General features: G+C 53.4%; 1 protein-coding gene across 1 annotated transcript; it reads right to left on the reverse strand.

The window, feature by feature from the left end:
- Positions 1 to 3,509: 3,509 nt before the first annotated feature.
- On the reverse strand, positions 3,510 to 14,176 carry LSS (lanosterol synthase). Its single transcript, XM_030488844.1, has 22 exons — positions 14,117 to 14,176; positions 13,863 to 14,040; positions 13,642 to 13,780; positions 13,453 to 13,561; positions 12,438 to 12,559; positions 12,113 to 12,209; positions 11,232 to 11,367; positions 10,954 to 11,062; positions 10,477 to 10,595; positions 9,656 to 9,753; positions 9,492 to 9,519; positions 8,841 to 8,897; positions 8,475 to 8,546; positions 7,921 to 7,971; positions 7,623 to 7,772; positions 7,164 to 7,260; positions 6,914 to 7,019; positions 6,338 to 6,403; positions 5,918 to 5,998; positions 5,345 to 5,515; positions 4,862 to 4,940; positions 3,510 to 4,656 (listed from the first exon to the last, which is right to left on the reverse strand). The coding sequence occupies exons 1-22, from the start codon at positions 14,131 to 14,133 to the stop codon at positions 4,471 to 4,473; spliced, it is 2,268 nt and encodes a 755-aa protein (XP_030344704.1). The 5' UTR covers positions 14,134 to 14,176; the 3' UTR covers positions 3,510 to 4,470.
- Between the last annotated feature and the right edge of the window lie 2,147 nt (positions 14,177 to 16,323).

Raw genomic sequence — 16,323 nt, forward strand, 5'->3', positions numbered from 1 at the left:
ATCATTATAAAAGAACCCCAAGATGACACATGGTTAGTTGGCCGTATCTGGGGAATTAGATATTGGGAATCAGGAACAGATAGGGGAAGTTACTTTAGAATAGTTAAAGAAAAGCTTCCTCATGATCCTTTGTCAATAGGACCAAACCTGGTCCTGAATCCACCCACTTTCTCTGAGGAAAAGGTTGCCCCCGCAAGCGTCGCAACCACTTCTCCAAACTCCCTTTCGGAAACAACTAATGACATTGTGACTGAATTCTCCTCATCCAGGGATCGAGAGTTGTCAGAATCCAAAGACCCCTTATGAAATCTAATGCAAGCCTCTTATCGTGCCCTTAATGAAAGCAAACCAAATTTAACTGAAGAATGTTGGTTATGTTATAATGTTGGACCACCATATTTTGAGGCAATTGGAAAACCAGGTAGGATTCAATGGTCTAATGGTTCAAACCCACGAGAATGCCCATGGGATGACCAGAGGAACCATACGCAAGGAATTACTATTCAATTAGTAACAGGTCAAGGAAAATGTATAGGTACAGTGCCCGGAAAATATCAGCCTTTGTGCAACCGAACAGTCACTAACACCAATATAGAGAAACACAAGAATCAAAATGACAAATGGGCTATTCCGACACCAGGAGCTAAATGGGTTTGTTCAGACATCGGAGTAACGCCTTGCCTATCCCTAAACGTGTTTAATCAATCTCAGTTTTGCGTACAGGTGATTATTGTTCCTCGTCTAATCTATCACACCTCTGAGGAGGTGTTAAGCCACTTTAAAGGAAACCTGAATAGACAAAAACGAGAGCCAATTACAGTAGTAACCCTAGCCACCCTGCTGATAGCGGGCGGAGTTGGAGCAGGTACAGGCATAGCCTCCCTAGTAAAAGGTCAGGAATTACAAAATTTGCAGATGGCTGTAGATGAAGATTTAGCAAAAATAGAACAATCTATCCAAAATTTAGCCACTTCAGTAAAGTCTTTATCAGAAGTAGTACTGCAAAATAGAAGAGGATTAGATCTATTGTTTTTAAAGGAAGGAGGGTTATGTGTAGCTCTCAATGAAGAATGTTGCTCTTTTGCTGACCATACGGGAGTAGTCCAGGACACCATGTCTGAACTCCGGAAAAGGTTAGATCAACGTAAGAAAGATCGTGAGGTGGGCAGGTCATGGTATGAAAACTCGTTTAATGTTTCACCTTGGCTAACCACTTTGTTGTCCGCCTTAGCAGGACCGCTTATCATGTTGATTTTGGGACTCATATTTGGGCCTTGTATATTACGCTATATTTTACACTTTATTAAAGAACGGTTTGACATAGCTAAACTGCTTATTTTAACTACGAGGTCTAGGGCAAAATATAAGAGTGTATCTATTAATGAGGATGAAGATTGTTGTGAATGCGTTATGCCACGTGAGAACTATGCCTTTTGTAATTGTGAGGTATTACCTTGTGAGTGTTATGATAAATGTTGGGATTGTGGAAAAAGGTTTGTTTGCAGTGCCGAAAATGAAAGTAACGTCTAATAAACAATAATAGGATAAAAAGAAAAAGGGGGGATTGTGAGAAACTATGGACTAGGATATTGTTTATTAAGATTTAATTGTGAGAAACTATGGACTAGGATATTGTTTATTAAGATTTATGTTAAGCTCAATGTAAAGGTTAGGCAACAAAAGATGTGAAATCGCTTATGCAAACAGCTACCAGACACCGCTTGCGTAAGATAAGATAACCACAATCGCGAGATAACCGCCAGACTTCCAGGAACCGACAGAAACAGGACAAACAACCCCATATAAGGACATATGAATGAGGGGTCAACTATGGGACAAAGGAGGAAGACTTCTTACTTCGGCCTCAACGACCACCAGGAGGCAGAAAACGACCCCCTAACAACAACTGAAGCATGCGCAGAGTACCTCCACTACTTCATGAACACGGAAGTAAAGATGTATAAAAAGGGACTGTTTGAACTGCTCAGAACGGCAGTTGGCGGAGCGCAGACTCCCCTGTCGTCCAGCGCTGTTTTTGCTCATATTCTACTTGCTATAATTAATAAAATTTTAATTGGATTATGATCCGTTGTGGTCTCAATTTATGACAGATATAACTTGGAATGCCTGGTAGTGTCACACACAGTGTAAAGAAGTCCAGAGTTTGGAAAAGGCAAACAGGGCTGTCAAAACAGCCTGAGTTGAGTTTGATTAAATAACTTTTTCTTACTAACAACCTTGCTCAGCAAGCCTACCAGTGTGGGCAGGCAGAGGATGGGGTACAGAGCAGAGCTGCTTCTCAGAGGCTGGAGAAATGGGTTGAACAGAAGGGTTTGACCTTCAAGGTCTATGATTCTATGGTTCTTCTATAAAGTTAGACCAAGGCAAATACACTATGTTGCCCCTAGGGTGGAATCACAGAATGGAATAGAATCAACCAGGTTGGAAAACACCCTTAAGATCATCAAGTCCAACCATTCCCCAGCACTGCCAAGGCCACCGCTAACCCATGGCACTGGGGGTCTTATCTACACAGTGTGTGAACACTTCCAGGGACAGTGATTCCATGAATAACCCCATGTTGTGGTTTGAGCCCAGCCGGTAACTCAGAACCACGCAGCCGCTCGCTCCCCCGCTTTTTCCTCCCCCCGCTCCCAGAGGGATGGGGAGGAGAATCAAAAGAATGTAACTCCCACAGGTTGAGATAAGAGCAGTCCAGTAACTAAGGTATAACACAAAACTACCACTGCTACCACCAATGATAATAACGATAAGGGAAATAACAAGGGAAGAGAATTCAATTGCTCACCACCTGCCGACCGATACCCAGCCCGACCCAAGCAGCGATCTGGGCCTTCCGGGTAACTCCCCCCGGTTTATATACTGGGCATGACGTGCTGTGGTACGGAATACCCCTTTGGCTAGTTTGGGTCAGGTGTCCTGTCTCTGCTTCCTCCCAGCTTCCCCTCCTCCCTGGCAGAGCGTGAGACTGAAAAGTCCTTGATCGAGGGAAGCATTACTTAGCAACAACTAAAAACATCGGTGTGTTATCAGCGCTGTTCTCAGACTAAAGTTGAAAACACAGCACTGCACCAGCTTACTGAGAAGGAGAAAAATGCCTGCTACAGCTGAACTCAGGACACCCCATGCAGCAGCAGAGGCATGCTGGCTGGAGAACAGCTTTTTTTTGGGGCTGCTGGTGGGCAGCGAGTCCAGGAGCATGCAGGCACCAGCACACCGGGCTTATTGCATGAGTATAAGCTGCAGGTGGCGGGAATTGATCATTCCCTCTTAGCCTGTTGCTTCCTTGATTCTATTTTTCAGGGCCAAGGGCATTGGAAGAGGGTGATGCAGGCACAGGCTCCAAGCGCGGCTTGCGTGTTGGTGGAGATGGTGCCCATTCCACTGGGGAGAGGTGATCCAAGCCAGGTTACGCTATACTGCTGTGCATGCTCCCCTCTGCTTGGGACACGCTGACTGGGGCAGACAAACAGGAGCCCAACACACAGTTAAGTTCCCTTTGCAACACCTTTAGCAATTTAATAACCTGTCAGCCAACGTGACTTCCAACTCCTGACAACAAAGTGTGAATGCCCAACTGTACCATAGCCTGAACAGAGGCACCTGCTGCGCTGGGGCTGGCTGGAGGCTTTGCCCTGACACTCACCACCTCAGTGCTTTCTGCTTCAGATTCCCCTTTTTCAAAGTGGGAATGATGGTGGTGACTTCACCAGTGAGGCTCTGGGAAGCCAGGTGCCACCAGCTGGGGGACTGACAATGAGAAAACAGAGGGAAGCACTCCTCTTTTCCATCAGTCTGGGGGAGGATACGTGCCCTTCCCCTCCCAGCACAGGCTCCAGAGGAGAGAGCACTTCAACGGCAGTTGCTGGCACCCACAGCACAGAGGCCAGCTCAGCAGGGATTGTGCAGTGCACCCCATCACGATACTGGGCACAGGGGAGGCCCCCAATCCCACACTCTTGCTGCAGACAGCCAACCTGGACAGCACGAGGGGAAGACAAAGGCACGCTTGTTCCACCCAGCATAGAGTCATAGAATCATAGATGGTTTGGGTTGGAAAGGACCTTAAGATCATTCAGTTCCAACCCCCTGCCATGGGCAAAGGGGATGCCATGGACATCTGTCTCATGAGCATGAGAGAGTCTGTTTAGATGTGTAGTAGAACACAGCTTGGCACCTTTCTCTTCTCAGATGACCAAACTGGTCTGGAAAAGGCACTGCACTCCCTGTCCCGTGAGGGAGGATGTACTTGGGAAAACCCTTTAAAAGTGTATTTTTAGAAGAGGTTCAACAGAAGGAGGCTCAGCAGCACTCCTTTGTGGCAGAGCAGCAGCCCACGTGGTGAAGAACAGCACCAAGATACCCTATGCAGCAAACACCCCTGTGGCCCCATGCAGCAGCTGATATCTGAGATAAGTCAGAAGCCATGGCATGTGCAATGGCCCGGGCTTAGGCAGACAAAGCCTCTGGCACCATCTTCCCTGTCCCATCCAAGGATCCGGAGCGCAGCTTCCCAGCAAGAGGGCTGTTGGGATGCAGCCGGCAGAAACGGCCTAGCGTCCAGATGGGGAAGACGTTGCAGTATGCGGTGTAACTGATGGCACACGACTTGTTGAATACACCAGCAATATTCTCCTAAGAGAGAGACAGAGACCAAGGGATTGACAGGGGAGCATAGTGTGTCCAAGATGTGGCATTGAGCTCATTGCCTTCCTGAAGTCCCCCACTAAAAGCCACACAGGGCCTCCCTTCCCAGTAAGGGAAAGCACACCATTTGCAATGGCTGCACAATGCCCAGGGCATCTGGGAACCCCCTGGAAAGACCAGAGGAAAGATGTACCTGAGGCCAGTCCCCATTGGGCAGCTGCTTGTCAATCAGAAGTTTGATACCCCTTTCCAGCACGTCAATGTCAGGGTACCTGCAAAGCATGAGGGAGATGTGAACACTTATCTGCAAACCCATGTATTTGGAGAACTCAACCACCTCCAGGCTGCCCTGAGCCTGTCCCAAGCATGCCGAGTTCTTTGGGTCAGCCCCTCACAACCATAGCACACCAGATATCATGAATACAGCAACATCTTCCCAGGCTGGAGGTCTGTGGTTGAGATTTAGACCTTTGCTTTGCACTGGCTCCCCCGTGCCCAGCATTATGAGCCCCAGTGTCTTGTGGAGCACTGCGCAGACCCGTCCCTCAATGTGACCACAAGATCACAAACATGGTTGGGCGCATTGCCCGCACCAGCCACGCAACTGCACTTCCCTGAGCCTGCATTTCCCACTGAGCATCCATGTGGTGCCCCAAGAGGTGAGGGTTGCTCCTACCTGACAGCCATGAGCCCCAGCAGGGCCCAGCACGTGTTATGGATCTGTGACTCGGCGCTCTGCACATAGGTGCGCTGCTCGCATGACTCGAAGTCCTCTCCCCACCCGCCGTCTGCCATCTGCTTGGAGAGGAGGAACTGGCAGGCCTGGGCCACCTCTCGGCATGCAGCCCTGTGAGGATGCAGCAGAGAATCAGAGCTGGGGACAGCGAGTGTTTGCACGCCCATGTCCCAGCTGTAAAGGAGCTGTGCTCTGCCCATAGCTGGGGCTGCCCCAAGAGTTTGAGGCTTAGTCAGTGAGTGCCCTGGTCATAGCATAGAATCATAGAATCAACCAGGTTGGAAAGGATCTTTAAGTCCAACCCAGCACTGCCAAGGCCACCACTAACCCCTGTCACTGAGGGCCTCGTCTGCATGGTTTGTGAACACTTCTAGGGACGGTGACTCCACCACTGCCCTGGGCAGCCCGTTCCAGTGCCTGATATTGCAGGCACAAGATCATCCACCCAGCCCTGCCATGGCGTCCTGCCCTAGCTCAAGATGTAGGTAGGGTCAGAGGAACCAGATTTCTCACCCGTCACGGTACGTGTGCTGCATAATAGCAAATGCTTCCAGCCCAAACCAGGTGCCATAGGTGAAACAAACCCCCCAGCTCCTAGGAGGAAGGGGAGAGCAGCACTGTCAGGGGTGCAAGGCCTCAGGTCAAGGTGTTCACAGCACAGTCAGAGCCAGGCATAGAGCTGCCTGTGCCTTCCCCTGCAACACAACCATGCCCGGTCCCACCACCCCCTGCTCCCAGCTCACTCGGTCCTCATCAGACACTCTGAGACCAGAGAAGCTGGAGCCACCCTTGTCCTCAGGGGTTGTCTGCATCTTGTGCAGTGCATGAGGTACCTACTCGGCCCCATTTGCCCCTCCCACAGATCCTGCCAGCCAGGAATGCTTGCCTTCTTGCTCCCTCTCACACTGGGACAGCATCGGGAACACTGCTTACCCTTCCCATGACCCATCAGCTCGCTGCTGCTTGCGACAGAAGTCCAGGCCCTTCTGCAGAGTCTCTCTGGTCAGGAAAAAGACACCCATTTCAGAAGCAGTTGCTTCATCAGGGGCATCCATCAGTTCCTCTAAGGCTCTGATGGGTCCCGTTGTTATAGGGCTCAAGAGGCAAGAGCATGCAGACAGGCAGTTACACTGTTCAGGATCTCAGAGCCAAATCGAGCACCAGCTGGGTGCTTCTCTGGCTCATGCCAGCAGGCAAGCAGGGGACACAGCCTACAGCTGGCTGCAAGATCAACGCAGGTGCTAAGCTAAGAGGCAGGCAGATCTCTACTTATTTCCCCCAGCCTGATCCCAAACAGCCTTAAGAGGTTGCTTGTGGGTGGCTCTGGCTTGGAGACGTCACCAGTATCCCAGCCGTGCAAATACCAAGGGCCACCCTAGGGGCTGCTCCATGCCAGTGCAGACCCCTGACGAGGCTCAGCAGGGGCTGTGCCAACAGAGGCCATCGCAGGCAGCATGGGACACTGCAGCCTGTCTTCTCCCTTACCCAGCTTTCATCTCAGTGCCTCACCTGATCTCTGGAGCTCTGTGCTCAGGGAACTCATCATGGAAGTGTTTCAGTGCCTGCATGACAGCAGACGTGCACTCCACATAGGTGTAGTCAATCATGATGTCACCTGAAGGTGAAGGATATCAGTTATCCCACACTATCCCACAGAGGGTCCCGAGGCAAAGCCAGGCGCCCACTGGGCACAGTGAGGCCAGTCCACTGTGTCCATTCACAGTGCACAGGATGAGCAGCCCCATGCAGCTGCCCTTACCAAACACCTCTGAGGGGTTCAGCAGCTCCAGTAAGTGGCCTCCTCGCTTGGTTTCATATGTGGCAAAGCCTCCATCCGAGTTCCTCATGCTCAGCAACTGCCCAGACAAGCAGAGAGAAGGGTTGGGACTGGCTCACAGGCAGTGCCACCACCCCAGTCTGGCCCCAAACCAGGTCTGAGGACAAAGTCAGACCCACAAGTCCATGGGGTGGGCAGACAACCCAGGTCCCAAACTACATTGGCATCTGACATTCACAGACTGGACCATCACATTACATTATGTTGCATATGGAGCTCTGCATCACAGTAAATAATGATGTTGCCACACCAGGCCAGAGGCCTTGTACAGGCGTAGTAATACCAGAATCTAGCAAACTCATCAGGCCTTGAATTCTCTTCTTTTAGCTTGGTTTAGCTGCTGCCCACATTTCCCTTGGCCCTGATTTTTGCAGCACTTACCACATTCACAGCATCAAAGAGGCGCTCGGGGGGGACAAGCTTGGCTATGAAGGGGCACTTCTTCTGCAGAAGCATTACTGACTTCAGCCCCTCTGCTGTGCAGTCTGCCACGATCCAGCCACAGTCTCGGGTGCTGAAGGGAAAGCCACCCTGGAAAGGGGTCAGGAGGGCTGCAGCACCTTCCTCTGACCTATTCTGTTCTTGTAAGGGAGGAGGTGCTGCCCCTCATTCCCATCCGCTCTGCCCAAATCCCTGCCCCATTCGTGTGTCCTTCAGAGATCAGTTCCACACATCATACCTTGTTCATATGGCGATAGTATTTCTGGTAGTCAGGTGGGTTCTCTGGGATCTGCAGAAGACAAGGAACAAGTGAGGGCAGGCTGAGGGAAGTGTTGCTGAAGTCCGCTTTTTGGGTGCTTTCCTGTCCAGGAGCCATCTGCTTTCAATGCTTTCATTGGCAGCACCATGAGCAAGACCTATGACTGCATCTGCACCAAGCTGCTGGTGATGGTGACCCCACCTTGAGATACTGGCCTGGCAGCAGAAGCTGAGCTCACACAGTCACAAGTCTTAGAAGGGTGCCTCAAATGTGTGAGCACCAGACAGGACGAAGGGTAAATAAGCCCAAGCTCTCAGTTTTCCAGCCTGCTCAGGCAGCCAACCCAAACATCCCTGGGCCTGGCCAAGGCCCTCTCCCAGCAACAGGGAGCGAAAGCAGGAGGCTGTTCCTAGGACTTTGCTAGTCCAGCCCTTCAGAAGAGCTTTTCAGAAGGCAAAAGGCACATCCAGCAGGGCTCTGAGAAGCAACGAAGTCTGCATAGTGTGTGAGAGACACCAACCAGCTCTGCTCACCTGGGTGAACCGGAGGAATTCATGGGCATTTTGGAGGCAGGATGTAAATTCAGATATCTTCTGGGCTTCTGCCTGGAAACAGAGGTTCACAGTCAGCAGTGAGCAAGGAGTTGTGGCCACCAAATGAGTCCCTCAAGACAAAGATGTGCTGGGACCTTGCTGACCTGCTAATCTAGGTGCGATTAATGTCTGGCCCTTCATGCAGCCCTTTCTGTAGATTTGCATTCATACTTCATTTACTGTTTCCATTAAAACCTCTACAATGAGAACTGAGCCAACAACTATTGCTGGCATCACTAAGGTGTTTGCATGATCAGCTATGGGGCTTACCACAGCAATTATATCATACCCTCCAAAAAGCATTACCTCCAAGAAGGCTTGGATGGCAAAGGCAGTGTCCCAGAGCTGGGATCCATTTGTGCCCTGGAAGAGAGAAAGCAAATGGTGAGGGGAAGGGCCTGACAACAGCCTGACCCAGCTATGGGTCTATGGACAGCACATCCCTCCTGCATTACCCCCCCAGCTCCCTCCACCCTGTGTCTCAGTTCTGTGTCACCCAGTGTCACAGCTGATGTGCTGGCATAGAGGGGACAGATGCAGCAGCTCAGGGACAGCACAGGAATAGGAAATGAGACAGCTGCTTCAGCCTGCTCTGTGCACAGCCGAGACAGGAGAGGTGGCACAGGGACACAACAGCCATGGGAGAAGCACAGCTCAGTGCTCATGCAGTATTAGGGGCCTTTCTTCCACCTTCCCTTCTCCCTGTGGGGATGAAGGGGATGGGGGCCTCGAGCTGCTCCCTCAGCTCACAGCCGCACAGAGGCAAACTAGCAGGACACTGTTCACTTCTAGCACAGCCAGGGGAGGTGGCAGTGAGACAGACAAGGCCACCAGGCACCAAAGGTGAGATGGCAAGAGCTCAGGCACAGGGTGAATAAGCTATCCCATTATTCCATGGGCTGTCCCAGCATGACAGGGTCCCTCTTGAGTCACAGCTGAACTCCTACAGCACTTCACCTGCATCTTCATGCCATCGAGGCCCAGCCTGCAGGAGGAGAGAGCACAGTGCTGCAGCACAGGCACAGCAAGAGCACCAGGAAGCAGGCTGGGAGCCATGGTGTGCCTGCTCTGCAGGGACCACAGCCCAAAGCTGTGCCAGGTAAGCCACAGTCAGCCCTTACCAGAGATAGTCAGGGATCCTGGAAACATGTTCTTGGAAAGCTGGGGAGTTCTTCCCATCCACGAACCAGCGAACCAGCATGTTGATCGTCTTTGAAATCTGTTGAGAGCAGCAGTGTCACTGCTCTGGATTCAGCTTCTTCCAGCAACAGAGACATATATCCCTCCCACCCAGCACAAAGCCATCTAGAGGTGTTCCCAGGCTTGATCCATCCGCTCCATCTGTGGTTGACTTAGTGAGGTAGGTGCCACAGGACTACTCCAGAGCTTCTCCTCAGAACACTTCCCTGGACCACAAGGAGAGGCACCCCTCACTGGGGCCACAGCTGTCCCCATGCCCTGTTAGTGTTAAGCTCTTGAGCAATAGGAGCAGCAGGAGTTGTGCCTAAGCAAGATCATAGAATCCCAGGCTGGTTTGGGCTGGAAAGGACCTTAAAATCATCCGGCTCCAACCCCCTGCCACAGGCAGGGACACCTTCCACTAGAGCAGGTTGCTCCAAGCCCCTGTGTCCAACCTGGCCTTGAACACTGCCAGGGATGGGGCAGCCACAGCTTCTCTGGGAAAAGTCTGTGCCAGCACCTCAGCACCCTCACAGGGAAGAACTTCTTCCTTATATCTAACCTGAACTTCCTCTATTTAAGTTTAAGCCCATCACCCCTTGCCCTATCGCTCCAGTCCCTGATGAAGAGTCTCTCTCCAGCATCCAGAGAGGGATCTGGTGATTATGGTTACATGCCACAGTTGCAAAGGGCTGGGCGGGGGGCATGAGCTGGTCCCTAAAGACCAGCAAGATCTTTAAAGGATCAGCAGCAAGTGTCCTACCGGCCCAATGCTGATGCACTTGGTGAATCTATCATCAGCCTTGATGTGGTCGTACAGCTCTGTGACTGCTCGCTGCCGCAGGTGAGTGCTGTGGTGGGCTTCATACACATTCATGATGGCTACAGGAGAAGAAAGAGACATGCAATGAAAGACTGAGCCCATGTGGCCAGGCGCACGTTCTGTGGCAGGCTGCACCACTATTCACATGATGACCAGTGACGGAAAGCATGGGAACTTCTCTGCCCCAGAGTGGCTCGAGGACCTGGACACAAGGCCCTGCTGCTCTTGGGGAGGGAGAAGCCCACGGATCACACAATCCATGTCTCTATCCCAGCTCCAGGGACAGCTTGCAGTAGACCCTAAAGAGCCCTCATGGTCCAAGGCAGCTTCAGTCCCACCACCACCAGCTCATATGGTGTCATGGTTTAAACCCAGCCAGTAACTCAGCCCTCCTGCCCCAGCCAACACCCCACTCACCATAGGCGACCCCCAGCAGCCAGCTGTGCGGGGTGTACACATCACAGGCAGCCACGTTGTTCCTCTGGGCTGGCCAGTCGATGCTCTCATAGTCCTGCACGTACAGCTCCTGCCACAGGACAACAAAGGGCATCAGCCTGGGAGCAAACGCCCAGAGGCAGCTTACTGCTGGAATTTGGCTCCGCTGCCTGGATACAGGGACAGCGTGGGTATGGGAGCTGTCACTGCACAAGTCAGAGGGACAGGGAGCCACGTAACCTTGCTGGGGAGCTCCTGACCTGCCGCAAGCTCCGTATGAGCTCGTCCTCTTCTGCTGTCAGACGTTTGGCATAACAGTAGCTCATGGGGAGGTAAACCTGGCGGCAGTGGCACCAGAGCCGGGACGGGTGGGCTGGGAACCACATAGGAAGCAGCCTGTTTGCAACAGAGAAGGCGCTACTGTGAGGAACAAGGAGGGCAGCACGGAGAGACAATGTGCTGGCAGGGGGATGCGTGGAGCAAGGCGAGCCTTTCCCTGTCCCCTGTTCCAGGCCTGCTGGTAGGGCTGCTGGAGCAAAGAAAGGAATATCCACACCACCTGGCCCTGCTCAGATCCTCCCCACCAGAGCTGCTCCTTCCCACTAGGGCCAGCAGGCACTGCTCCTGGCCCAGCTGATAAAGGGCAGGGAGGGTCCAAGCTCAGAAAGTCAGTTCAGGGCCACCTTCTCTTCCCCACATGCCTCTGAAGGCAGACAGAGCACCAGCAGCCCTTGGTACTGTGCAGCCTCTGCTTTCCCATAGGGAAAATGTCATATACTTGCCACCTCTGACACCCAGCAGCCCTCTGAGTAATCAAGAAGGGTATGAGTGAGGGTTAGGGCTGGCAGCCTTACATGTGGCTGTCCCGTCCTGCTAGGACCCAGTTCTGGCTGGCCACAAGAGCAGAAGCTACTGGTGGCAGGCAGGGAGCACACAGATGTAATGGGGACTGCATAGAAAAAGCTCTGGCATCTCCCTTAGTGCAGTGTTCAGTCCCGTCCACCCCCTGGCTGGCCTTTCTGCCTGTCTTCCAGGCCATATCTGGAGTTATCCCAGCAAACACCAGTGCCTGGGATAGCTGTGAGTCGAGGCTGGTGGCAGGACTAACACCTCCTATCTCCACACTGAAGGGGTCACATACCACATTTCTGGGAGAAGTGTGTTCATTCCCTCCCAGCTGTAAACGTTCAAGACAGCCAGCCAAAACTTCCCCCAGGAAGGGATTCCCACAGCACCTCCTGCAGAGAGAAATACCAGCTTTCAGGATTAATGCAACCATGCCAGCTCCCTGCTTGCTTCCCCATCACAGGCTCCACTTCTCCCGAAGTTAGCTGAAAATGCAGGTGCAATCAAGGGCAAGCAAGAGCAACAGTCCCTCCACTACCTGGAAGCCCCTCGTGTTCCACAGAGCCCTCAGGCCCAGCCAGACCTCTCCCACCAGCAGTGCTGGGCACACTGGAGCTGACCTTTGCTGTGCAGGTTGACACGGGCCCGCACGATGTCAGGGTCATCTGGTCCGAGCCCCAGGATCCTCAGGGCTACGTAGTTGAGTGTTGTGCCAAACACTGTTGATTTGTCTTCCACATGCCTGCCACACGCATACACAGAGACAGCACAGCCATTAGCCAGCTATTGGCATTAGAGAGGCACAACCCACTGCACAGGGCTGTCTTTGTCAGGGTGAAGTGGAATGCCAGTAGTGACTGCGGAAAAGGGGAGACCCAAGGGCAGAAACACTGCTCTGCACTACCCTGTTACACACAGACTGGTTTGGGTTGAAAGGACCTTAAAGCTCATCCAGTTGCAACCCCCTGCCACAGGCAGGGACACCTTCCACTAGAGCAGGTTGCTCCAAGCCCCTGTGTCCAACCTGGCCTTGAACACTGCCAGGGATGGGGCAGCCACAGCTTCTCTGGGAAAAGTCTGTGCCAGCGCCTCAGCACCCTCACAGGGAAGAGCTTCTGCCTCAGAGCTCATCTCAATCTCCCCTCTGGCAGGTTAAAACTGTTCCCGTTGTCCTGTCCCTACAGTCCCTTGTCCAAAGCCCCTCTCCAGGTTTCTTGTAGCCCCTTTAGGCACTGGAGCTGCTCCAAGGTCTCCCCTTCAGGAGCCTTCTCTTCTCCAGGCTGACCCAGCCCAGCTCTCTCAGCCTGGCTCCAGAGAAGCGCTGCTCCAGCCCTCGCAGTATCTCTGTGGCCTCCTCTGGACTCGCTCCAGCAGCTCCCTCTTGTGTTGGGGGCCCCAGATGCTTTGGGATGCACGATGCTTTGGGATATAGTGCCATAGAAGAGATGCAGCCAGGCTTGATGCTCCTGCCACCTCTGTGACAAAAGCTACCTGGAGTGCTACAGAGGCAAGTGCAACCCCCAGAGGTATCACCGTTGCAGAGTCCCGCTCCCTCAGTCTGGGCAGATTTGACAGCAGCTCGACATGCTGGACCGCGGTGGTACCATCACGTAAAACATCATCTTATCTACTCACAAGCCCCAGCCTCCATCCGGGAGCTGCACGGAGCGCAGGTAGCGCACCATCTCCTTCCGAACCCCCTCCGGCAGCTGGATCTTGGCAGTGTGACACGTTATGAGCAGACCTGGAAGATCAGACAGGCTCTGGCATGAAACAGAACGCGTTCGCTCGCCCCTCTCAGCGGAAGCGACCTCCGCGGCTCACCTGGCAGCAGGAAGAGAGGACCACCGTAGTCACCCGCCCAGTGCCCGTCCTCAGCCTGCAGAGCGGCGTAGAACCGCATCCCTTTGAGGGCAGCCTCCCGGGCCGTTCCGGCCACCGGCGAGCCCTGCTGCACCTCACCCTGCGTGCGGGGAACACAGCGCCTGAGCCGGGGGCGCCCCTCGGCCGGGGCTCTGCCGCCCGGTCCCGCCCCAGCCCCGCACCGTGTCCAGCCCGAGGCTGTGCTCCTCCAGCAACGTCTGCGCCCGCCTCTCGCCGCCGTCCGCATCGCCGTCACCCAGGTAGTGCCAGCGCTGCCGGCCGCCCTCGCACCGCAGCCTCCAGTCGGGCAGCGCCGTGGCCGCCGCCGAGCGCCGCGGGCCGCCCCGCCGCCGCACCGCCCTGCCGGAGACAGGCACCGTGAGCCGCGACCCCCGCTGCCGCCCCGCCGCCTGCCCGCCGCCGCGCCGGCACCCACCCGCCGTCCGCCGCCATCGCCTCCAGCGTGCCCGTTACCACCGAGCCGCGGTTGTAGCCGGGGCAGAGGCCGCACCGCCCTGGGCCGACATCGCCTCACGGGCCGCAGCCAACGGGGCCGCGGAGCCGCGCCGGCAGCACCGCCCCGGCCGTAAGCACCGCCCCACGCCGCGCCCCTCGGCCGGTGTCAGGCGAGTGCGGGACACGGGGGCTGATGCGGAGCTCCTGAGGCCGCCAGCCCCGGCTCGGCTCCGCAGGCATCGATTGCCCTTGGACACGGTGGCTGCAGCTGTAGAGCTGGCTCCAATACCCACCCCATGGCTGCGCTTGTCCCTGTGCACCTTGCAGCACTTCCTGTCGTGGGGACATCATGCAGTTGATACGCCCGAGGGACCGGATGCCATCCACAGGGACTTGGACAGGCTCAAGAAGTGGGCCCAGGTGAACCTCATGAGGTTCGACAAGGCCAAAGGGCAAAGTCTTGTACTTGGATTGGAGCAATATCAATACAAGCTGGGGATGGAGGGATTGAGGGTAGCCCTGAGGAGAGGACTTGGGGGACTGGTGGGTGAAGGATTGGATGTGACCCAGTGAGGAGGGGTGCAGCAAGCAGGGGTGACACCCGTAAAACAGTTTGTTATGCTGTATGGGTGCTGTAACCATGGGGCTACAGGAGAACAGACATGTGGCACATCCTGGGGGGAGTCAGGCATCCCCACTGTGCCGTGGTGCCCACAGCATGGGTGCCACCCTCCTGCAGGCACTGGAATGGGACAGCAGCCCATGAGGTCTATGAGGAGGTGGCAGTGACCTGGCTTCCTTCCTACTGCAGAAGTGACACCAGACCAAGCTAAGCCAGTGGAAAGCTCAGGTGGAAAAGCCGCAATTCATGGCCATAAATACCTGTGATCAAAGTTCAGCCTTGGATCTAAGGCCTTGGAGGCAGGGACCTCTTCCATGTCTGTGCATCCCTGAGGGCCTCAGAGAGCATGGGGGGCCCAGGGATAAAAGAGCTACTCCCCAATGTGGCACCCATCAGTACCCCAGGACAGAAACGTGCCTGTGAATTAATACTTATTGTATTCACACACTACGAGTTGTGCTAGCAAATAGCTTTGCACTCATGTCCTGCATAACCTCAGGGATTATTTGGAGAGGATACAGTAATTTTATTTGAAAATTCTATAATTAATTTGGTATTTATTTTATAAACTAGGCTTAGGTCACACGCAGGTTCAGCCCTAGGTTCACCTGAACAGCTAAGGGTGCTGGAGCCCTCCTGTGGGGAGCTGTTATCCTTATGCCATGTTATCCTCCTGGCATGAGGATAACAGCTTTGACTTGTGCCTCATACCACCAGTCCCCACTAGGGAGGGCTGTGTTGCTTCCCTTCGCTGTTTAAACAGGCAAAGGGAACTCTAGAAGTTCACTGACATGGGTGTTGTATTTGGGGCTTAGTAGCCTTTTGTTTATTTTTGGTTTAAGGGGGAAAAATGGTGATCATGGATCTCCCTGAGATGAGCTTCATGGAAGTAGCTCCAAATCCTTGTGGATGCCAAAATCTCCAGATAATTTATGTAATATTTGTCTAAAGGCAATGAGTGATGGAAGATGAAACTCTTGGGTTTATTTCTCTGTCCCTGTACAACCTGCCTGCCTTAGAAATGCCAGGTTAGTCATGAAACTTTTATTTTTAATACCTGCCAAGCTCCTGTTGTCTGGGCATTACTTCCAGACTAGTTTTTATAGGCTTAGTCCAGCTGACAGAGCAAGACTCTGTTCCTTTTGTCTGTGGGCCCTCTGCTTGCTGGAGGCATCAGAAACTGAAGGTGATCCCCCGAGAAAGGGATGCTGCCAGCTCCTAAAAGCCATCACCACAACTCCCTCCCTTTTATTGCAGTCCAGCACACAAGGCTCAGTTCACAACTGATTAGTTATGCTGCTAGAATCAACACTGCAAAGGTACTTTAAAGCCATGGCTTGTGTTACAAGGAATCTGACCAAAGGGCTGTTACAAAACAACATGGTCTAAATATGCTGCTTGTGCTTTGAGAGAAGATAGACCGGAAACAGTCAGGTTTTCAGCAGAAGTATTTTAAGCAGAAACACAGGTGGTTTAGAAGCATCTATAAAACAAACCCCCATGGTTTCCTCTGGCCCTCTCAAGGTAACTTGGCTCCATGCAGCAAAAGGTGTGAGCCTTCAGCA

Source organism: Strigops habroptila, chromosome 5 (genome assembly GCF_004027225.2).
Source record: "Strigops habroptila isolate Jane chromosome 5, bStrHab1.2.pri, whole genome shotgun sequence".
NCBI lineage: Eukaryota > Metazoa > Chordata > Aves > Psittaciformes > Psittacidae > Strigops > Strigops habroptila.